At 38.1% G+C, this 25,042-nt stretch overlaps 1 protein-coding gene across 3 annotated transcripts in view; it reads right to left on the reverse strand.

Annotated features, from left to right (window-relative positions):
• Ttc26 (tetratricopeptide repeat domain 26) overlaps positions 1–25,042 on the reverse strand; it is a 50,071-nt gene that overhangs the window by 21,068 nt on the left and 3,961 nt on the right. The window contains exons 1-7 of one of the 3 annotated variants that reach the window (XM_083110984.1): positions 21,205–21,254; positions 17,322–17,462; positions 15,293–15,487; positions 11,835–12,043; positions 9,417–9,515; positions 4,538–4,730; positions 1,156–1,311 (exon numbers count right to left, since the gene is read on the reverse strand). In XM_083110984.1, coding sequence (XP_082967110.1) covers positions 1,156–1,311; positions 4,538–4,730; positions 9,417–9,515; positions 11,835–12,043; positions 15,293–15,487; positions 17,322–17,405 — 936 coding nt within the window. In that variant the 5' untranslated portion in view covers positions 17,406–17,462; positions 21,205–21,254. Of the gene's footprint in view, positions 1–1,155; positions 1,312–4,537; positions 4,731–9,416; positions 9,516–11,834; positions 12,044–15,292; positions 15,488–17,321; positions 17,463–21,204; positions 21,255–25,042 lie in introns of those variants that run through there. The other 2 variants (XM_083110983.1, XM_083110985.1) reach the window with 2 other exon arrangements.

Genomic DNA, 25,042 nt, shown 5'->3' on the forward strand with positions numbered 1-25,042 from the left:
AATTACTTTATTCTTTTTCCCCGCTCTCTTCTCTCGAGCTTTGGCCAATATCCTAAACTCATCCCTTGAGGCGACGACTGGAACGCGCCAACACTAAATAAGTGCAACCAAGTGTATACTTGGTGCCAGACGACTGAAATGCGCAGCCAAGTAGGTGCAACGGCTGAAGCACAACCAAAGGTAATGTGGTTCGCGACTGGAACGTGCCGCCACTGGTATAATCAAAATTTCCAATATCGGGATGGTAAATCAAGCGATCACCAATTTAATTTATTAAGTATTCACATTAATTTATTATTTTTATATCTTTTCTTTATCTTCTTATAATGGATTCTATTATTTTTCATCTTTCCAAATCACTTTGCGCTAATTTACACCGCCATTCGAGTATCTTGTGTCAATCTTCAATCTTGCACACCTCGTGCTGCCATCTCTATTCCACTTTGGCAAACCATTTACACGAGTTGGTCCCATTGGGTACGTAACAGCTTTCAGAACAGAAACTCAGTCTACAAGAGATATTGGACATACAATGTATTGTACTAGAGATTAAATTGTTTGCATATAGTGTTAGTGTATCGACGAAAAGTATACATATTACTTAGTAAAAAAAGTAAATAATCAATACAATACATTACATTGCAGAGAATATTACAGTATTTCTTAGCAGCATGACGCCAGTACATGGGTTACGAAAAAGAATAATCACTATTACCATTAGAATTTAAAATTTAAATATATAATCTTATTCAAGTGGTTAAGTATTCTTGCTTAGGTTCTACTAACAAAACAGTGAAATATTATGTATGTGAGGAAATGACTAATGTAAGTGGTACCAAAAGGAACATTTTATTTAGTTCCTGTGCTGCAGCCATTGTCATTATCACCATATTTATATTTTTCCCTCCTGCATTAAACCTAAGCAAACTTGACTTCCGCCATGTGGATGCATTGTTGCAAATTTACAAAAAAATGACGTGGAGTACACACGTAATTTTTTTCATGTCAGTTGGTTGACAATCTGTTTCTTACATCAAATTTCAAAAGTGTGTAGTATGTTTTCCAAAAAAATGTACAATTCATAATTAGAAATGGAGAAAATGAAAGCAAAAACATGTAAATTGTAGCACAGAGAAAGAATGAAATATTATTCACCTGTCGCAAGTAGTAGATGACTAGATTCAACCTTGCTTCTGGAATGACATCAACCAAAGGAGGTAGGATTTGCAGAGCTCCCTCGCCACCCCTGAACACGACCAAATTGTGCCTGATGAGGTCATGGCCAAAGCTGAATGACGACGAACTCTGGTCCTAAAGATAAAAAAGAAATATTAATTTAACACTATCATTTGGAAAACTGAATAATGCTTGGCTACATTGGGAGACATGAAATTAGGTAGCTGCCAATGTTTGTGTCGTTGCACCATTACTAGGGGTTATTTCTGCCAAAAAGTGGTGTTATTTTTGTTATTTTTCCTGAAATTTGCATTTTTACTTTAGCACACTTTTCTGCTAAATATACCTAAAATTATACCTCCATTTTGTTTTTAGACTCTCACCTAGGATGGTTAATTTTAGTAACAAGACGCATACGTTTGTCTTAAGCACAAAAAACCTTGTAAACAGGAGGAACAAAGAACCATTAATCTTCATAAGGCATTAATATTTTTTTCCTTTAGACATGAACTTAAGTGACAACTATAACATACATGACATTGCGTGAGAGCTGTAAATGTTTTACCCCAAGTAAAAGCCACCATAGATGAAACAAATGAGTTTTGAGATGTGGCAGGTTCTGTTTGGCTGGAGGGCAACATTGCCAGTGGCAGTGAAACCTCTGAGTACAGGTGGACAGGGACATGTTTTGCACCTTCGGTAGTCACATTCCCATTCCCACACCTCCAACCTGCCCTTCACATTAGCCTGCCACGCTACCCCCTTCTGCTCAAATTGACAAGTTTGGTGAGAGAACCAGATGCTTTGCTCTTTACTCTTGATCTGGCAACATTGCAGAAATCTGAATATGCGACCTGTGGCTGCAAAAATTTAAATTATTAAAGATAAAACAACAGATCTTACTCATTTGTGGCTTGTAAGGTTCTTGTAAAAACCGATGTTTTGAGTCCGTCGTCATGTCCTTCTTTACAGAAAAGTAGAAAGGTTAAGAAATCAGAAAGAAAAATGATTAAAGGGAAAAAAAGATCAAGCTACTTGATTTAAAACTGTCTCATAGTCCTCAGTTGTCTTGTGCTAACAACGCAACCACCTGTTACACTGGCCTCGCTCTGCATATATGTACACTTCCTGTTGACACCTCCCCATCTCTTCTTATGCCATCGGGTAAGCTGAATTTGCACTCAAGGTTAAGACTAGCAGGGAATGCTGGATATTTTATTGGAGGATTGTTAATGTTTTTTATTATTATTATTATTATTATTATTAAATCAATCCATTTTCCCCAATATCACCATCATATCTATTCAATCTTATTGTTCGATTCTAGCAAATTATTCTAGTTTTGAGTACTATTCTTTGTACAGAAATTGTATTGTGCTCTCCAATTGAATGACCCATAAATATCACATGGTCGCTCAGGACGGTCATGGTGTTCCCTTCTTCGATGTCTTTTTCATGCTCGCTGAGCCTTTCTTTGAAACTTTGCTCTGTTTCACCAATATAGCTTTTTGCCTGTGGTTATGTGAACATTTAAGAAATTACTTGATCATGATATGAAATTTAGAATATGTACATGAGTACTAAAATGATTTCCGCGAAACTTACTTCTAAATGTTCAATTAATTTCGGTGGCCTCTTCCACCATCCACTTGGGAAACTTGATGCTTCAACAAACACAGGATCCAAAATGTTTCAGTTGGGCATACAGTGCACACAATGATTGACACAAAAAACAGAGATGCATGCAATTATGCACTTTCCGCATGAGCTGAATATCAACAGTGGTTAGGCACATCATGTTTGGCTCCTGCTTTTGCAACAACACAAACCTATCACATGCAGCAGACGAACTGGTTACACCAGCGCCACTAGCAGTAAGTGAAGAAACAACAGGAACCGGAAGTCAATCCAACAGTGAAGCATCGAGTTGCCCAAGTGGATGGTGGCAGAGGTCACCGAAATGAATCGAACATTTAGAAGTAAGTTTCACGGAAATCATTTTAGTACTCGCGTACGTATTCTAATTATCAACCACCTTTTTTATTCCCTTTTTTAAACAATTTTAGCAGATCCTGGAAATATATTGGTTGGCAGAGGTGTATATTCAGGGCTATCTGCGAAGTCCAGACTACGTGAACAAAATACAGAAAAAATATCTATCAGAAAATGTGCATAAAATTGATCATTTCAATAAGAAGATGAACCTGATTTCTTAGAGGAGTTGGAAACATTGCCTGCTTTCTTTCTTTCACGAGACGGCTGGCCCAGCACCGGCAGGCAACTCCATGGGGGTGACGGGCAAGCTTGGCAGGGCTCCGATCAATGTTGCAAACCAATTTCTCCCAGCATGTAATTTCTCCAGGATTGGGGAATTGTGGAGCCAAACTGTTACAGGAGAGACAACAGGATTGCATATGGTGGGGGAAAAACCCTCTGAACTTCCAATTTTTGCATGTAATTTTCCCAAGAATGGGGAATTTTGAAGCCAAATTATCGCAGGCAAGGGGAAAGTGTGTCACCATTGAATGCTTGCAGAGGAGTTGAAAAAGTGGTTGTTGACCTTCGAACTAGAGATACAGTGGGGAGTAGAAAATTGTTGGCTGAGCAGGACTGGTTTACTGAAATGACAAGGACCAGTTCTAGTCTAGATCTTGGTGCGTGGAATTTATTTAGAGGCAGCGTGTGAATACAGTAGTGAGTGGGTTGTATCATTATTAACAAGCTGTCTATTCGGCTTACGAATGACGATAAGTTCCAAATCGTTGTGGATTTTTCTTGTATGTCCACTTTATGAACAGATAAGCTAATGGGGATCGAACCTAGTTAAAGTGGTATCTAAACCACCATGTATCAAACCCGGGACCCCTTAGTTTCAAGGCAACAACGTTACCACCGTGCCAACAAGGAGTACCTGAACTTAAAATCGTGAAAATAGGTAGGTTGAAATTTCATTTTTATTCTCATACATAGGCCTACATAATATTTCACAATATGGGTCTCTTATTTATGCAAATAAGAATGAAATTCTTGAAAGCCTTTCCTTACTGACAGTGTACATTTCCATGTTTTAATTTATGAGGTATATATTTTTAATCACAGTCCCATCACTTCAGCCCACCACCCCACATGAGTTAAAAAAACAAAAACACCCCCACCAGCAATTTTTTGTCCATTCAAACACTATGATGCTATGCGATAGCCCAGGTTTTTAACCCAGTATATGCCACTGGGTTGGTATAGGTGAATAAATGCCTATCGGTACCAAAGTTATCAGCCAATATGAATACACCAGCATCAGCATGAAATCAGTTCCAATATTGCCTTAGTAACAAGAATATTGAAAGAAAGATTTATCTGCTACCATGAGAGATTTCAGCTCTTGTTCTGCTGCCTTCCCATTGTAGAGACGAAAGTGGTTGCAAGCCTTGAGGTTGATGGCAATCGCAGAGTCTGGAAAATGCTGCAGGTACACCGCCAGAACCTCCTGCGAGACATCATAGTAGTCCAATTTATAGTAGCACAGCGAAACATACACGTTCAGAGCCAAGTATTCCCTGAAAGCGAATTTAAAAAAATAACAAAAGATAAAAAAGGAGCATAAAAAAGTCATATTGAACTAGCAGCTACATCTTAGGGAGATTTCAGACTGGAGCAACAGGTGACAACAGAGGTTCACACCGAGGTGACAAGGGACATGGCCCTCTTCACTCAATAGGCAAGCATCTGCAATATATGGCGAACAACAGACCACGTGCATGCCATTGAGAAAATGGCCCAGTCCGTGCAAGCGACAAGCAATACATGCAGCTTGTTACCTTGCTTCTGTTCGAAAGGTTGCAAATATTACTGAGCAGCACATGTCTCTTCAGTCTGAAAGTTCCCTAAAGGTGATTTCACACCAAAGCAGGGGTGCCCATAGAGGGGGTTTATGGCGCAGGCTGTGCCATCGAGATTTTTGGGGGGATTTTTTCCCTTCAAATAATATAAAATTCAAAATGTATATATTCTTCCAAAATATATGTAAAAATTTTACACTTTAAATACAACATATTTAATCCATTAGCCATTAGATGAAGAATAGAAAGTATTTAAGGGTATTATCGAAAAGGGGGGGGGGGGAATATCCATGATCAAGTATAGCTACAGTAAGAATCACGAACCTTCCGACCCTCTGTAAACAACCGCCTCACTTCGAATAACGTATCACTCCGCGCCAGCTGTTCGGGAATGATGCGGCCATCATATGCTGCTCACTCGCAACCTTTAATTTTACGTAACATGGAAAAAAATATTCTTATTTTAACTGATAATCTACACATTGAAGTATAATAAATTTTCTACAAGTGATTAAATACGTGTTCTTGTTCAAGAATGAACATATTTTTCTACGTCAAAAGTCCCATTTATCTGAAACTGGGTTAACAGATCCCCCTTCCCCCCTCCTCTCTCAGTATGACAGCGCCAAAGTTATACAAGAGAGAGAGAGATTCGTTTCAGTAAATTCAAGCCTTTATTGCCCAACATTGTTGACATGTAGAGTATTGTTTTCTCCTTTGTGCAACAAATATACCGCCAGTTTTAGCAGAAGCTAAACAAAGATAAGCCGGGGAATAAAAAGAGATTGTTTATCATTCTCTCGGTTTCTCCTCGTGCACAAGAAGGCGATAATAAGCACATTATTTAGGCACGTCTCATGCAAGTAATGTATTTTCTTACCTTGATTCAGCAGTTCCTTTTTTAACTTGAGGCATTTTCGGCGCTAGACATCATCCTGTCACAGTACGGTCTGTCAAATTTGCTTCCCAAAAAGGAACTCAACGTGGCATAAGGAGAAATTTAACGTCGATTGCAAAAATTGGGGAGATCGTCATCAATCATCACTATCAACATCTTCTCCACAATGGACAGGACGGCTCTTTGATTGAAAGAATACGAAAGCACCTCGCTTTGTATTGCGCTTATCTCAAAATCGGTGTACTTGTTTATACGAGCAAAGTGTTTTTTTCGCGGGACTCACAACTTGACCGGTCGTTTTCCTTTCTTTCACCACACCGAAAACACAAAGACGCAGACACACAATTACACTTGGACACCAACTTCACTGCTTGCTCATGATAGCAACGACACAATGTCACATAAACGTTAAGAACAACCTGCTTCTTGCCACTTTTCAAACTGCTGTATTTCCGAAAGACTACTCTGAAAACACGGGAGACCTTCCTGCACGCATGGAAGTCGCCATGTTCTAAACTGGCGCTATTTTCTTGCTGTTCACGTGATCGATTGTAATTTATACAATAATCACTTATTATTACTATAAACAGAAACCTTTAATGAAAATATATTTTAAAATTTATGATCCAATGTAATTTACACGTTTTTCTTCCATTAGCATACTTTCATAGAACGGACTACATGATGCGGAAGAAATCCGTTATTAGGCTGTTGCCAACCTCAATACTTCTCACTAAGTCAAGTACAGAAACGGAAGTGGTATGTCGAATGTCGGCATACGATAGTGTGATTTCACATTGTCAGTGACGATCCTCCTGGAGGTTGAGGGGGTGGAACGCAGGATTCGATCTATAATTCAGAGGTGTTCACCATCCGCATGGTGGCATCCTCACACTCCGGAATACTTTTGCGGGTGAAGGCCGTAGGGCGAGGGATGTTGATTTAAAATGAACACCTCTAAACAAGAGAGATGAAAAATGTGACAATAATTAAAAATTCACCCGCAAATATGCATTTTATATTATATGTAGCGTACAATAAAATGTGACTGCCTCAAAATATTTCTATATTCTACAGTCTTCTTTCCCCACTTTTATGCTTCTCTAAGTTGCAGTTTTAGTTCGCCTTTGTGTCTTTGCTGCATAATCCAGCATTTTTGAACGGGATGAAAAGGACATATGAGTGTGTTTTTGGATAAAGTAACTTTAAGAGATGTTGAAGTACACTCTGGAGGATACTGGAATCTGTGACATTGAGGTGTAGATCGACCACGTTGTGACACGCACATTTGTCATTAGTTACGAGATGATGACGGATAGGTGATATTTGAATTCCAAATTAGTTACCCCTCGTGACGGAGTGGTTAGCACATCGGGCTACGACGCCAGGGGTCCCGGGTTCGAATCGTGGCCTGGGCATGAATGTTTGTGAATGTCCATTCATCGATTTCATCCCCATCTTCGCAAATTTTCCATAAGTTGCACAAGAGGGTAAGTAAAATAAAGCAAATGAATCAAACCAAATTAGTTATTTACATTATTTTTATCTAATTAAAAATTATTAATTTAGTCAATCAAATCATATGTATTAACTCACTTTCATTATCTATAATAATAAATGATAACACTTTCAAACATCAAATAAATTTAATGAAGAAACCCCGGTTTCAAAACGTAATTTATCTCAATGTGCCACATTCTTCTAGCAAGGTTTTTTTTTATTAAAATATGAGAGAAAATTAATCCTTTGGTACGGAACCGTCTTACTCCTGGGGGATAAGATGTAAATTTTGTATTTGATTTTTTAAAATTTAGAGTTGCTTTTCTTCCACTTTTGGCTAATCCCGACGATGAGAATGATTGATCGTCAGATGAAATTGATAAAGGGACACTCACAAATAACACCCATGCCGGGATTCGAGCCAGGGAACTTCGGTGATGAGTCTGAAAGTCGGCCACCAGGCAAAATGTACATTTTTTTTATTATTTTTTTTTACATACATTCAATAACTTTCAACAGGTCCTCAGTGATACACTGCTTATTCCGCATCTGTTGACAAATGGGATGTTTTTACACCTTGTAGGCTAGGTGGATTATTTTTTAAAAAAAAGTTTGCAACACTGTTAGGGTACACGTGCTTTTGTTTACAGAAGGTCTTAAGTTCTATGATTCTCAGTTTAGTGTTCAGTAATGCTAAGGAAAAAGTTACTTTCGGTAGACACGCTGTCATAAATAAATGCTTTGTGGGGATTACAATATGGTTTTGGGAGGATGCATGACATGAATTTTGGGGGATGCACCATTGGCCTTTGGAGGGGGGATGGGTACCCCTGCACCAAAGTATGACACGTTGTCCGACATTCAAGAGATATGTCATCACTTGCGTACCCCTTTTCCTGTAAGGAGGGAGAAATTGCTAGTTAATGTGTGTGTGTGTATGTGTGGAGAAATATCACCTGTCACCTGTATCCTGCCCTTTGTCACTTTGGGGGTGAATTTTCCCTTAATTATACTACAGGAAGCTTTTCATATATAATTAATAAAGCTGGTGAATTATAAACCACAAACAGATGAAAGTAAAACAGAATTCTGGGAACAGAACTTGGAATTCTTTGATGGAGATAGAGAGTGATATTCACTCTTTCCAGTCTTGTATCGGCCTCTGTCAGTACAACCCTGAACAATTGGACATAGGGAATATAAGGCAGCATATTTAGATGTGGAGCACTGCCTTACTTCAGCGTGGATGTTTGCAACCATCTGGATGTTCCTTTCCTGCTCACTGAATTGGACGGAGGGGCCCTATTCTCTGGCCTGCGAGGTCACCTGATCTGAATCAATCGTTTTTTTTTTGTCTGGCAATATCTCAAATAACTTATTTACGAGATGCCAGTGGATGTGGACATGGAATAATTTGCTTGGATTTTCGCTGTCTATGATGTGATTTGTAACATAACAGGGATATTTGAAACAGTGTGGCAGAATTTCGTACTGTGCTTTCTTGCTTGCATTGAGGTTAGTGGACGTTATTTTGAAAACCTGTCTTAAGGTACCTAATTGTACCTTGTTAACATTGGTTCGTCAATCTATGACACTACTTTCCAAATCAATGTCAATAAATCTTGCTACTCACTGTACGTCAGCAGTGTCAGTACCTGTCCATACTTGTCACAGCCCAAATCTAGTTACTCTGGCTTCTCCAAACCTAGATTCCCTATCTCCAACTGATCAGTTATGCATCACCTATTTCCAGTTTAGTTTTTGCACGCTATTACTGAATCACCCTGTATATATATGATTCTATTGAAAATATTTATGGAATAAAAGCCTTCCCTGTTAGTATATGGAACGAATGTGAGGTAAGGCATGGGTATTTCCATCAGCTATTTCTAGCACTGTAATTAATATTTCAAATGCATATGCCTACAAGATTCTGCTACTAATTTCCAAATACTTCAGTTAAGAATGAACTACTACACCACTTGTCCTTCCCTACAAACCCATACCTGGACCTCAAAAGAAAACTGAGGAAAGATACGTCACTCTGCTTGTCGAACGACTTGAAAACCCTCACAGAAGGTAGATCCTGGCATGAGTCTGTAAGACTAATATTCAGTGGCGTTAAAATAGGATCCTATGCACTCTACAATATGAAACCTCCTACAACTGAACTGACTACACAGCGCAACGAAGGTTTTGCTTCCTGGGTTTTGTGTGGTCCTTGTGAAAGGTGGGCACGTACTAGAAACATATATGACTGACACTTGCATACGTCACACACAGTTTCCGAAAAATTAGAACATTTTGTACTATTTGTGTAGGAAACACTGGGACTCTACTTGTGTACAGAAAACGTAAAGTAATGTTAGCAAGACTCACGTAACACTCACGTAGCCTATTGTTTTTGTACATAATGTCTATACACTGTGTGAACAATAGTGACATATTTTGTTAGATTTGTGGACAGTTTACGTTAATAACACAGAGGAGAAATATTACTCCTACTGTAAGGAATACAACCTTTATTTTGGATGTAAAATTGGCTCCAAGATAAAACCTTGTCGCCACAAATACGTTGTTTGTTTTGTTCAGTTACTATGACATGGCTACATGTAATAGCAATGCCATTTGCTATCCCTATGATTTGACATGTTCCAAGGGACCATGTTTCAGTCTGCTACAGCTTGACCAAAATAAGAATGCCTGCGACTGTAGTTGCAGGGTCACAGGCATAAGAGAAGGGTAAGGGAGAGGAGAAAAGAAATGACTTGCACTTTAGTTCGCGAGTTTGCTGCACACTTCTGCTTCACAGATGTTTCTAGACATGCATCTATTTCGAAGCAGGCTATCATTTATCGTGACCCACCATCATCCCCTCCAACATTTTGCAGAACTCCCCATACCCAAAAAGCCATGCTGTTCAAAAATGATATCGAACACATGAAAATTGAACAAAACAGTGCACGAGACGTAGATACATCACACTTAATAAGTCAAAGTGAATTAAGTGATCTCGTATGGAACTCGGGAGTTGTGGAAAGGAAGGTAGAAATTCTGTGCTCTAGGCTGTAGGATTGGAACGTATTGCAGAAGGGTTTAAAGAACTCCATGAAGGCAAAAAAAATCTTGCACACCTTTTCTCTTGTTCTGGTTGTTCCTCATGCTGAAATGATGTTGGGGGTTTGATGATAGTATTGGGATGCAAGTACAGTGGGATCCATGAGTATTACCATGCAAATTGTCCATGACTATTTTCATTATTTTTTCTCTTTCATCCTGTGTTTTTAAGCGATGGATTTTTATGTATGCTGGTGCAGAAGTTGTCAACAGCTTGTTTTGAGTTTTCTTTTAATTCTTGAAGCTCTTATTGGCAAAATAAAGTGCACGAACATGGTGATGGACAATTTGGATCCCACTGTTAAAGTCAGAAGAGTGGTCTTTTTTCACATATTCATCAAAGACAATCTATGTCGAAAACATTTACTTAGGAGCAGGTGATGTTTCATGCAACATCTGAGAAAGAGGATAAAAGAGTAAATGGGTATAAAGGCTGTCCGGTTCCTCTTAACACTTCATTCATGATTATATAATTCTTAATGGTTTTCACTATAGATGTCATGGAAGCTTGTAACACCGGTTTTACTTAGTGTGTGATTAGAGAAAATCAGTTTGGCATTAAAAAACCTGCAAACCTTTTCAAAATTAAAAACTTGTCTGAAAAACCTTTTAACACCATGGAGAGATTAAATATATATATATTTTTTTGTAATTACTGAAGCATATGGGTCCCTTATGAATGATGTATGACCAAAACCAAGCATGATTCATGCCTCATCTATTCTCGCCAGCCTTCGTGGCAGAGTAGTTATCACATCGCACTATGGTGCCAGGGGTCATGGGTAAGAATCCGGGACTGAGCATTCTTTGTGAGTGCCCTCTCATCAATTTTATCACATCACTCATTTCATCTTCGCGATTAGCCAAAACTGGTAAATTAGCAAAGTGAAATAAACCAAATCAATCAATCAACTGTTCTTAGTATTTTATATATTACGACAATTGTTGCATAAGAGACATGTTCTTTTTCCAATTATTTTCCCTCCAGAAAGTGAAATAAATGTTCAATTCTTTGTAAAAGAGTGCACAATACCGCAGCCCTAAAACTTTGGGAACATCTCCAAGGGGCAGGGAAGAAAGTTCAGTTTTCGTCTAAATATTCAAACATAGGGTGTTTTGTGTGAGCATACCTCATAGTCTCACCTACGCTGAACAAAATAAGGCACCATTCCATTTCGAGGATATTAATTTTTAGCCAGAGAAGTATACATTTCCAAATTTTACATGAAAAACAGACTCAACATGTAAGGCTTAGGTCCTAACATAGGACTACCAACAGAGAACATAATAAGAGTTTCATAATTTACCTGTTATCTAGCAAAATTCTCTTGTAGATGTCGATGGCTTCCTGGTAATGTGAGCGCAGGTAGTGGATGGATGCGAGAGACAGCTGATCCTCTATCACGTCCTCCAGCTGCTGGTGATGCTCCATTAGTTTCTTCTCGTCGTTGAATTTGTGAGCCAAGTGGAACAGGAGCCTTGTCTTCAGGCGACCCTTCGGAGCCTTTTCCAGTGCCTGGAATTCCATGGTGAAATCACACCAAAAAGTGCAAAATATGTATTGGCTCGAGTAGCCTCGGTACATTTTCTTTTACTAAAAAAGTGGCAGAAATTGAGGGTGCATAGCTTACAGAAAAAACGACTAATCCTGTGTACATTGAGAACCTGTTACACTCAATCATTGCCCTGATAAGGGTCAAACAAACTGCATGTAGAGCAAGATGCCGCTGTCTGTAGTTAATGTATAACAAAACCTAAAACATGAAATTTTGCTTGTAATTATTGCCATCAATATTTAATTTACCCAGTACTGTATGGTATTGTAATGACAGTGAAGTGAGTAAAAATCTTTAACCTTTATATGGCGGAGCCTTGTGAACCTGTATTCTCGTTGAAGCCAGTGCCTTTTTAAACTTGCCGCGAAGTACAAAAAAAATTGTTCCTCGAGAACTAATTGTCGTAGAGAGACGAAATTGGTTTTGCTTTTTTTCTTAGACAGGGCTTTTATCGGAGATAAAATTTATACATTGTGCCTCACAATAATTAGTGTTAAAGGATGAAGAAAATTGAATTTTTGAAAAAAATGGCATGCCCCCATGCATTAATTGCTGTTGTGTGCAGCTGGTTGATATATCGCTAAAGGCTAAAATAGCATTCTCATTTGCAAGATTGATGCAACTCGTATTCTTGTTATTTAGCATTTATTTCTGAAGATAATATTCATGGTAGTCAACTTTCATGGTCCAAAATTAGAACATCGAATGAGCAAAGCATAGTTTTGGGTTAATTTCAGTAATTCGTGATCATCCATTTGATTTATATTATCTAAGCAGACACTATGTTCTTATGCTATGACGAACCTGTGTGATTCATTATCATTTATTTTCTTTTCAACTTTTGTATTTTCTTCCCTTATTAGTTTGGGTTTTGTTTCAAGTCCATCTTATGCACAGACAGGCTAATCAGGACTGGACCTACAGATGAAGTGGGGTACGAACCATTATGTATTTTTACTGAGACTGTTTGATTACAAGGTGATGGCATTACCACTATGTCACTGGGGATGCCCTCTGTCCCTTACGAGGTACAGTCCAGCCAGTGTAGACAGAACTAGCTGGAAAGGTCTATTCCAAATGTGAGAGAGGAAGCAGGTAAAAGCACCCTCTAAACGACCCTATGATATTTCGTTTATATACGAGGGTTGCAGCAAAAGCCATGGCAACCATTTTTTCTCCACAATGATGTGGGTCAGGCAATAAATTTTAAAATATACAATTGGAAGGTCACGATATATGCTAACGTTTTAAGTATGGATTTTGAACAACATAGAGATCTGTATCAGGATAGAGAAAACGAAAAAATATTGCGCAGGCCCAGGTTGTCCTGAACGTTGCATGTCAGCACTTGCAGTTGCTGGACATAGAGAACATCAATCTGAATGACATTTATTGACAACAGTTTCTCTCAAAAGGGCTCATTTCAATGTTACAAACCCACCAAAACTATGCAATCTAGCAACATAATTCCAGTGTTGGCAGTAACACTTATGCTTCCTGTCAGACAATAAAATTACGGACATACAGTGGAGCTCCGATTTTACGTTATTGGATTTTACATTTACCTGCAATTTAAGTTTTTTAAGTTGTGTCCCCTAAAAAACGTAAAATCGAGGCTCCGCTGCACTTCTTACACAAATTATCATGTGGACACAGCGGCGTAGTGTCCACGTAAGGCTTGAAAGTCCACCTTACAAGCTGAAATTATTGAAGAAAATGTATTTCATTCCCATATTTATTGCTTGAACACACACAGAAATATCAGACTGCAAGTAGAACTTTTAACGAAACAATTGAGGACTTGTTTTGATTCGAGTTGTTTCTCTGTAAGGCTTCTTGAGAGGACTTACGTGAAGGTGAATGAAAAAAATGATTTGGACTCGCCCATGGCGGGTGTGTTTGCTTATGTAGTATCTTCTCAACCAATGACAGGGCACCCCGATTCTCACGCACTGTAAGGCGCATAACGAGTAGGAGTTATCTGGCGAGATTTCTGTCCCCACTGCGCCCGTTTGCACGGACGGAAGGGAACCAAGAAAATCGACTCCCGTGTTGTTTCAACAATGCTTGACAGGAGGTGTAGCTAACAAAACGGGTGTCATTTTAAATGTGTAAACTAACTATTGAGTTCACAAAGAGATGGTTTAATGTTGGATATTACCTTCATTAGAAGCAGTGAAGTTAAAGATAAAAGAGGAATGTCTGGCAATTCTAGATCCGGCAGCGCCTGCAAAGTTAGGTGCATGCATCCCAGTTGCCCATAATGTTAAAAGGATGCACGTAATACTTAGCGTTATGATTTACAGATTTTTTTTGACCTTTTTCTTTGATAAAGTTGCTTGATATGCTTTCCAAAATGTGCGCAAATATCGTAACCATGATAATGAGTAATATTCTCAAATGCATTTCCATTTGCAAATTGTATCTTACGAATTTCCTACAAATGGCATTTTAGTGAAAGAAAAAGAATAATAAGAATAAAAATAGCTATGACATGGACTTTCCAGAAGAAGAGTTTGTGTGCTTAACTAAGCTGTATGCGAAATTTGTCAATTGCTACCAGTTGAAAGTTGAGCTACAGGTAATTTATTCTGAAGCCGAATATCAATTAAAGAGTGTGTTTGAACTTCATGAGTACCTGTGTACTACCCATTTGAATGAAGCTGTTGAACAAGTGTACAAACTAACAGATTTCTTCCTCACTGTTCCTGACTCAAGCTCTTCGGTGGAAAAATAGTTTTTTGCACTGAAGAGGATTCACACATTTCAACGCAGCACACAGACTCAGGCAAGGAAATCTGACTTGGGACTGATATCCATTAAAAAGGAGCTGCTAAAGACATTGACCAGAAACTCCCGATTCTACGACGACGTGATGGAAGTGTTCAGACTAAAGGATCGTCGGATCGAGTTACAGTATTAATGAGAATTTTCATTAAGTAATACATACATATGCTCTCAAGCGAGGAAAATGGCAGCATGTAACCATACTATGTCGGTGCACCTAAAACTGCATGTGGTGACAAGAGTTTCTAACTGAAGAAAATGTGTCCCCCAATTGACATTCATCAGATAATGAAGGCTTTTTATGGCACCTCTAGCGTGGATATATATATATATATATATATATATATATATATATATATATATATATATATATAATCACACCAGGTCAATGGTATGAACCAATTTACGTTCCCACTACTCACCCTATCGGCTTCTGGATACATCCCAAGATAAAAGTAGCAGCATGCCAAATCCGCGTGCACATCCGGCGGAGGATTCTTCACATGCGTTATGTTCTCATATACAAACATTGACCGTTTGTAGTCTCCCAAGTGGAAAGAACAGTAGCCGATCCACATCTCCAGCTCTGCAGATCCTTTTCCACTGTTTCTGTCGAACTGGAATCATAGCATATTGCCATCACAAAAGTTATGTTAAGCAAAACAGTAAAGCTAAGTTTGATATTAGGCCTAACACACAATAAATGTTAATGTTAGAATAGAAGTTACACGATTTCAGTAGCTATCTTTAATAGCAACATGTTAACTGTCATATACCGATATCCAATAAATACCAAAGAGGGAAGGTCAGCAACTGACACCAGAGAATCTTTACAGGGTCTGGTGAGAGGCACATCGAGCTGCTAACAATCGCTAACACTAATTGCACTGGTACTCCTAACCAAACAATTCCGCTTACTTCTAATAATGCATATGTGGTTTAGACCTCTTAGCAATAAATTTTAGTGGCTGTTATCAGCTGAATGTGCCCTGTATTATACCCTTCCTCAAATAGCACCATTAGTACTGATTCTGAAGGCTCAAGAGCAGCTGAGGCTTTCCAAAATGCACTTGCTGTAATAAACTTGTTCAGCATCATGACAGGCAAGAATAACACCGATAATGCAATTGTACATAATTTCAACAAGAACACGCATGCAGTAATAGCACAGTAACATTACTTACTTCTGTAAGTTTCAGGCACGGAGGTCAAAACTTCACAAAAATTTGAAAATGTCAAAAAATGAAAGTATAGGTCTACATGTACACTATATTTTACTTGACTACCCTGTGTACTTTTTTCTTAACTAAAATTGTGGTAAAATATACAGAGCTTCTAATCTGACATAAATAACATTTATCCTGCATAGGTAAGGGTTTCATAGATTGGAGACACATTAAAATCGGATATTTTGTGTTTCGCATGGTTCGCACTTACCAATTGTGTATTGCGGAACATAGTTCAAGGTGCCATTATGCTTTTTACACGAAAACAAACACCATTTTTCACATTCTGAGTGCTTTTTATTTATTCCTTTCTTCGCTTCTGGAACACACAACATGGCGGGCACATCTTGACTCACGTTGTGGCTATGAAGTTTTTCAACCTTCTTCACCAAAAAATACCTACTATCGTGTTCGTCACCGGTGGAAATTATACATTACGCACGGGTAGATGACGGATAGTCCCACGAACCATTTCCGATAAGGTTAGGTTAGGTTTGGTTACGTTAGGCAAGCATAGTAAAAAATAAAAAAAAAAGAGGGGTTGAAACACTGACAGGGGCTTACGTCATCAAACGTACGCAGCATCCGGTTGTCGTAGGGCAAGCAAATGGCAATTGTGCGTCAGTGAGATATTACTTTTGAAAAATACATGATTTCCCGGTCAAATATATTCCACGATGAAAGAAAATACCTCGACGAACGTTGTAAACCTTGGAGAAACTCATTTCCGTAAGTAGTTTCTTGTGCAAAATTGAAGAAATGTGTCTCCGATGTATGAAACTGTTACCTAGATAAGCACACACAGTTATGATCAATCAGTGTGATAGTAAGCTTCCATTGAGGGAGGGTGCACTGTTACTGTGTGTCTCGTAATGGAAAACAAACAGAACAATACAAATATTTGTACACATACTACTTTCAGAAATGAAAACATATTTTAAAAATGTTCTAATTATACCACACAAATCAATTAACTTTATTCTACTTCCACAGCAATAAAATTATGTATGGAAATAAATTTGGACTACCAATAAAATGTAGTAAATCCTGTCTTGTACGTTTTAAACATGAAAAAAAAATTGTCAACTGATTATTATCACAGGTGAAAGCAATATGTGGTATCACTATGGTTCCCTATATAAGGAAGTGACTAATAATCAAATAAACACTAAGCATTCAAAAATTCCTTGTTCTCTTTCTTTCTAAAAACAATGCTTCCACTTACCTCTAACACAGTCAATGCTCCTGTGTAATCTCTGTTTGTTAAGAAGTCTTCCAACTTTGGCAACTGGCGCCGCCCTTGCGACATCTGACTTGTTGTAGCGGCATGGCTGGGGCCAGCTGCAGGTTTCGCTCTTGAGAGTATCTGACAAACAACGAACAATTACTAAGGGTTTTTCTCTCTTTGCAAATATATATATACCGTGCGTCCATTTCGATCTGCAGCCGAGAGATCGGGAGAAACGTGGCAGGCGGCGCTGATGGAGGTGCCGACATTTGCGGCCTGTAATGCCCGCATATTTTTATGGACATATGCAGACATTTATATAAATATTGCAAAACTAGCACTAACCTGTGTTATAAGAGTTGTTCAAAGTGATGTCCACCTACATTCACACATTCCTGGCATCGTTTGATGAAATTTTGATTCACACGCAAAAGTTCTTCTTCCGTAATTCTTCCTAGTTCTGCCCTTATATTGTCTTTTAGTTCGTAGATGCTATGAGGGTTATTTCGGTAGACTCTATTTTTCAAGGTTCCCCACAAATAATAGTCACATACGGTAAGATCTGGCGAACATGAAGGCCATAAACCTCTTGAAATTATTCTGTCATCAAACACCTCCCTTATAGCATCCAAAGAATCAGCGGCGGTATGGGCTGTGGCCGAATCTTGTTGAAAATACCCATATTGTCTCTCATTATCTGATAACAACTGAAAAAACGGCGCGAGTATTTGTGTGCGGTACCTCTCTGAATTTATTGTGTCTTCAAAAAATATAGGCCCTATTATTCTTTTGGCACTTACAGCACACCACACACCAATTTTTGAATCGTGTAACGGAACTTCGTGTATTATTCGGGGATTTTCAGTGCTCCAGTATCTATTGTTCTGTGAACAAACATGACCACGCAAGTGAAACCATGCCTCATCCGAAAAAAATTATTAACTGTGGATCAACAATACCATCTACAATATTCTGCAAAACCCAATTACAGAAATTTACTCTACTTACGTTGTCAGGGGGCCGTAATTCTTGCACTATAGAAACTCTGTACGGTTTTAATTTTAGTAGCTTAGTGGCTGTATGTGCTGATGATTTTGACACGCCCATCTCCTGTGAAACACGGCGTAGAGGTTTGTTTGGAGAACGTTCTAACGCTGCACCAATTTCATCGAGTTTTGCTTCGGTTAGAATCCGTCGTTTTTGCTTAGGTGTTTTAAAATTTAACGATCCAGTTTCTCGTAATTTAAGGACAAGACGTCTAACCGTATCTCTATGTGGAGGTGAAACGCCTGGGAATTTCTGTACAAATTGCCTACACACGTCTCGACACGAGTCTGTTTTCACGTAAGTGTCATACATAAAAATTCTTTGTTCTAACGTGAACCTTGCGGCTGGCATTCCAATCGTCTGACTGACACAACACACATACACACTGCAATAACACAAACAAGTAACGGCAAGTAACCAAGAATAACACTCTTACGCACAGTACGAAATTAACACGCTCTTGGTTTACATCTGCCTGCCACTATATTCACAGCTCTGTAGTCGCGAAGAAACAAAAAACTTGAGCTAGGAGATTTCGGATTGCAAGGAAGCTCACGAACACCATTAGCTTTTAACGGTTCGTCTGCAGCGTAATCTTGATACAGTGTTGCACATTCGAAACCTCCAAACGATCCCCGTCGACACAAAACTCTTTCAAGGATATAAACTTAAGCAGGACGTTACTGGTCAAAACTATGATTAAAATGTTTTACAGAGTATTATCTGTGGCTCTTAATATAATTTCTAAAGCGTATTTATTTGTGTATATAAGGGTGGAACTTGGAAGAATTACAGAAGAACTTTTGCGTGTTATAACACAGGTTAGTGGTCGTTTTGCAAGATGTCCACAAAAATAAGCGGGCATTACAGGCCTCAAATGTCGGCATCTCCGTCAGCGCCGCCCGCCACGTTTCTTCCGATCTCTCGGCTGCAGATCGAAATGGACGCACTGTATATATCTTAGGGACGCAATTTAGTCAATGGTACTAGTTTACTATCTTTCGGACAGATTTTTTCATTTCTACAGAAGAAACTACTTACCGTAATAAGTTCCTGTAGTATTGTCTAACATCTGGAAGGTGTTTTGTGTGATGTTGGAATGTTTCATAGCGGAAATTCAACCATTGACGCATAGCCCCACGAACCATTCATACATAGCCCCACGAACCATTTCCGGTAAGGTTAGGTTAGGTAGGGTCACAATAGGTTACAATAGTTAAAAATTGGTTTCGAAAAAAATATGCGTAGCCCCACACACCATTCTCGCATAGCCCCACACACCATTCTCGCATAGCCCCATGAACCATTGACACATTGCCCCACAAACCATTTGCGGAAACGTATGTTATTCAGTTACAAAAACATTTTTTTTTAAAAAAAAATGATAAAAAAAACGTGAATACACGTTAAAAAATGATCCACGAAGCAGATAGGTAAGGACAAATGTCAAAAATTGACGAAACTCAGAAGTTATAGGTGTCCGAAGGATAGTAAACATTTACCTAGTCAATTATGAATCATTGATTTTAAAATTATGGAACATCAGCAAATAGGCTATTTGTGGCCAGCATCATGGACGTCCGCAGGATTTTTTCCAGGGGGGCAAACAAGGCACATTTTCCCCAATAATAGTGTTGTTCCCTCCAAAAAAATTGCTTAAATTTGAATTTATCGTATTCATGCAATAATTAACACATATTATTGTGGTATATGCAATTATATGTGAAAAATATATAAATTATGGTTGACTTTCGTTTCCACAGCCCCCCTCCCCTTCCAGACGCCAATCCCCACATGCAATGTGGGGAAAAGGCCCTCAACTGGAACCAAATGAAAGACTACGATGTTAATAAAATAAATGATATATGTCTGTCAAAACTTTCTAAATAAATTGCTAAAACTAATAGTGTCACAGACAACTACCAATAGCTATACTGTCTCTAAGGATAAAATCTCCCTACCATAGTTAAAAGGTGAGGCTGTAAAGGCTCACTCAGCACACATAAGGGCAACACGATTCCACAGAGGCTCCACGAGTTCAGGTGCCAGAGCCTCGTTAGCCTGCAAGACTTTAGTCAATTAAGCTGGTTAATTTCATATGATGATCTTTATGAAAAGCTCTGTTGCTTCTAATATAACTTGCAATTAAAATTAGTGAAATACGAACTTCTTCCTAGAGGAATCCAGGGGTAATTTCTGTGATTCAAGACGCAGAAAATGGTATCACTGACGTTTTATTTTAAGTCCACTTTATGCACAGATAGGCTAATTGGGATTGGACCTATAGTTTAAAATGGGATCCGAATTAGTATTGCTCCTCTGGGTATCGAAACTGGGACTCGTAGATTACAAGCTGACGGCATTATCACTTTGCCATTGGGGATGCACAATAGCATTCATACCATTGCATACTAACCAAATTTATTGGGAGGGGAGGAGGGGGTGGCAAAAAGAACTTGGATAATGTAATGGTCTTCACGTAGTAAAGGTTAAATTGAGTGTAGTGAGTCCAATATCAATTCACACCCAGGGAGAGGTTACGTACCTTATTCTTTGTAATGTGTAGAAATGGGAATTAATTAATGATAAAATTTATATGTGCCAAACAACATAGTAAGTTTGCAACATAGCAACTCTCTTCATCAAGGGTTTTAAAAATGGAATTTTTGAAATAAAAAACAGCATGAGATTCTGACTCACTGTCTGTTTAAGAATGAAACAAAGTGTAATGCCAATTTATCTTGAATTATCATGATACTCAGGCATTTTTTGCATGATTCGATATCTATTTACGTCTGTTAATACATACTTCAGTGTCTTAGAGAATACTTACTGAGTGTTATCTGGATAAGCATTTTTTCCCTTCTGCATACTCCTATATGATTTTTTTTTTTTTTTTTTTTTTTTGGAGCAGCCATGTGTTTATCGTAGTCTTGGATATGAACTGCTGCTGCCATCTGCTTTATGTGAATGAAGTGCAAAAAAATATTATGTCACAAAATGCTTTTGTTGTTAGGTTAGATGGTCTAAGAGACTAAACCTGATCCATATAAACTAACAATTGCAGCAACAATCCTATTCCAAGACACCGATAAGCAAATGACTATGCACAGGCAAATATGCATAAAAGGGAACATAAAAAAAATATTCTCCAGAAAACACACGGTACATAAGTAATCACTAAGTCAATGAAGAATGTTGTTATGACGTAAATAGCAATTGAACCATGGTAAAAATGCATGTGTGCCATGATTAGCTCAGAATTAAGTGATTGAACTTGGACCGATGGGGTTTTTATTGGCCCATACTCAAAATCATGGCATTATTATTAAAATAAATAGCACCAGTCCTTGCCCCACACTTAAAGTGCAACTTGCCAGGTGGTAAAAAACTTTGTTTCTTACTTCATAAAGTTAGTAATGAGGTAAATCTCAGGGGGCTTGAGTTGGACCATAATCTACAGTCTGGGAGCTCAATACAATAGTTTTAGAAATTCTGTTTGTTGAGTTATTAGTTTTATCAATATTTTGGAGATGTTACACTCTCATATAGATAGTAAAAAAATGTGTAAGGTTGTTCCGAATGAGATTTTTTGTAATTATATAGGAGTATTAGGAAGTTCTTTAGAATACTGGAAATGGTTGTGGAAGTAACTTCGAAGCTTGGAGAAACTGATTAGCACACTTAAAAGCTTCAAGTATTATTTACCACAGAAATTATGATTTGAAAAGTTGCTTATGCGAGCAGGCGATCTTGCTTTCCAGATGACTGGAACAGGCGTTTTCATGGATTTTCATGCAAGGCTCAATGGGATTACCAGACCGAAAAAAACTTGAAACCACCACACTGATATTCAAAAGAAGCCCCTAGTATGATAGTTGTACTTACTGGAAAATTGGTTGATTTGGTGTTTTAAGTCCACTTTATGCACATTAAGGCTAATTGGGACTGGACCTACAGTTTAAAGTGGGATCCGAACCACTTGTGCCTCCACCGGGTATCAAACCCGGGACCCCTTGATTACAAGGCGACGACGCTACCACTGCGCCATCGGGGAGGCCTACTTACTGGAAAATAGATCGTCAATTATTATCATAATTCCAGTAATCCATTAGATGTTTGTTCTAACATTGCGGATAGCTGGCAAATGCTTCTTTGGTATAGCTAAATGAGCAATAGGTGGAGCGATGCTTTACATAAGTTTCCTGTTGGGAATGCTTTCCTGAAGACAAAGGGAAACTTTGTCACCTTGTAATCAAAGAGCCCCAGGTTCGATACCTGGCAGCGCACTAGTGATTCGGATGCAGTCTTGATTAGCTCATCTGTGCATAAATTGGACTCAAAACAAAAAGTACGAACAACACCTAGTTGGAAGGATGGATCCTCCTGCTCCTCCATTCCCCACACTGCTCATCATCATTCATCATTCTTCCTCAATCTCGCAATTTGCCAAAATTGGCAAAAAGCTACTCTGGATACCAGAATAAAAAAATATACGATTCAACCTCATTGTCATGATTAGTAAACATTGCAGAAAAGCGACGTAAAAGTAGAAGAAATAAATACATTTGGAAACTTTATATTAACTAAAGAAAAGTATCGTTTCCGTAGAAAAGTCAATAACTCGTACATACTTTTTATAATATCATAAAATAAATTGAGGAAACTGATGTGTAAACCCGAGTGTTCTAAACGTATTGCAATTTTTACTTTTGTGAACAACTATTATGATGAAAATAATTGTAATTTCAGAAAGTGTATGTCTATCATTCTTGTAACAATACTTTCTTGCTGGTAAGATCCTATGTACTAACAATGATCAATGCTGTTAACGTAATGAACCATTGAATGCTGGCACTATTGCTTTGTCATTGTCCATCCATTAATCACTCGTTTTTATCCTGCGAGATGTGTTTTACACAGTGATCAGAACGCTAAATTTTATAAGTAGCTTCGCTACAACTACAGCTACTCTTCCAAAATGTAGCTTCGCTACAGCTACAACTACATTTACCAAAAAGTAGTTTGCTACGCTACTCCTGTTCGCTACTTCGCTACTTTTGCGCTACTTCTGTATTAAAAACTTAAAACAACTATATGGCTATTCAAAAGAAGCCCTAGTATGATAGTTGTACGTACTGAAAAATAGATTCTGTTATTTATTACCATGATTCCCTTCATTCTATAATTTTTATAGCAGTGTTACTTCAGTTACATATTTCTAATAAAGTGTTTGAGAATAAAGTACCTTGTAAGTGGCATATGAATTCAAAAAACTAGGTCTTACACGTATGCGTGATGTTCTGATTGTCATTTTAAAAATATTTATGTGACAGACTTCTTTTTAAAATTAATTGGAAGAATATCACATGTATCGAAATTAACTAGAACGTGTTGCACAAAATGGGAATAAGATAAAAATGTGATATGTAGCAATTTTATCTTCTTAACTTAAACAGAATGTTATTTGGGGGATGGCGGATATTTGCTCGAACCTTGAGGATAGCTGAGGGATGCTTCTAATGGTATAAATGAGAAACAGCTGGAACAATGCTTTACGTAAGTCTTTCTGTTGAAAATGCTTCCCCGAAGACACAGTGGAAATTGTAATTGTCACCTTGTGTTCAAATTGCCCCAGGTTCGATACCTGGCGGAGGGCACATGGTGGTTCGTATCAGTCTCGATCAGCTGATCTGTGCATAAAGTGGACTCAAAACAAACACTAGTTGGGAAGATGGGATCCTCCTTCTCCTCCATTCCCCACTCATCATTCTTCCCCATTCTCACAATTAGCCAAAAGTGGCAGAAAACGGCCTAAGAGCATAACTAAATAAACAATGCATCCTCATTGCCATGATTAGAAAAAGTTACAGGAAAGGGACGCAAAAGTAGGAAAAATACATAAATTTGAAAACTGTGTATTTTAACAAAAAAATGTCATTTCTGCAGGAAAGTCAATAACTTGTACTTTTTTTTTTACAATATGATAAAATATATTGAGGAAACTGATGTGTAAACCCGAGTGTTCTAAACATATTGTAATTTTAAAATTTGCGAACAAATATCATGACCAAAATAATTGTAATTCCAGAAACAATCGTTCTTGTAACAATAATTTCCTGCCGGTGTGATCCTATACACTGACAATGATCAATGCTGTTAACGTACTGAACCATTGATTGCTGGTACTATTGCTTTGTCAGATTAGTAGAAAATGGATTGCCCGTTTTTGCACTGTAAGTTGTGTTTTACACAGTAATTATCAATATTTTGCTGTCTGTTACGCCATCGATATCCACAGGATTTGTTCCAGCGGTGGCACAAACGGGGCATTTTTTCCTGGCGGTGTAGCAAATGCGGCATGATTCTCCCCAAAATAGCGATACAGCTAAAATAAATGGCTATTAGCCTGAATATATTCATATATGCCAGTTAGTTATCTGGATATTACAATTATTCAGATGTTAATTAAATAAATTACGCAGATATTTATAATCTGCGATATAAAGATATTTATAATCTAGATTATCTGTATTTGCATGTAATGGACTTCGTCTTATTGAGTCTCTTGCAAAAGTAAGCAATATTGTCATTTATTTTTGACGCCGTTGCCACATTAAAAAATTCCCTCAAAATGCTGAGAAAAAATGTAGCTGTAGCGAAATTTTCGC

The sequence above is a fragment of the Lepisma saccharinum genome, chromosome 24 (genome assembly GCF_977018435.1).
Source record: "Lepisma saccharinum chromosome 24, izLepSacc3.1, whole genome shotgun sequence".
Classification (NCBI taxonomy): Eukaryota; Metazoa; Arthropoda; class Insecta; order Zygentoma; family Lepismatidae; genus Lepisma; species Lepisma saccharinum.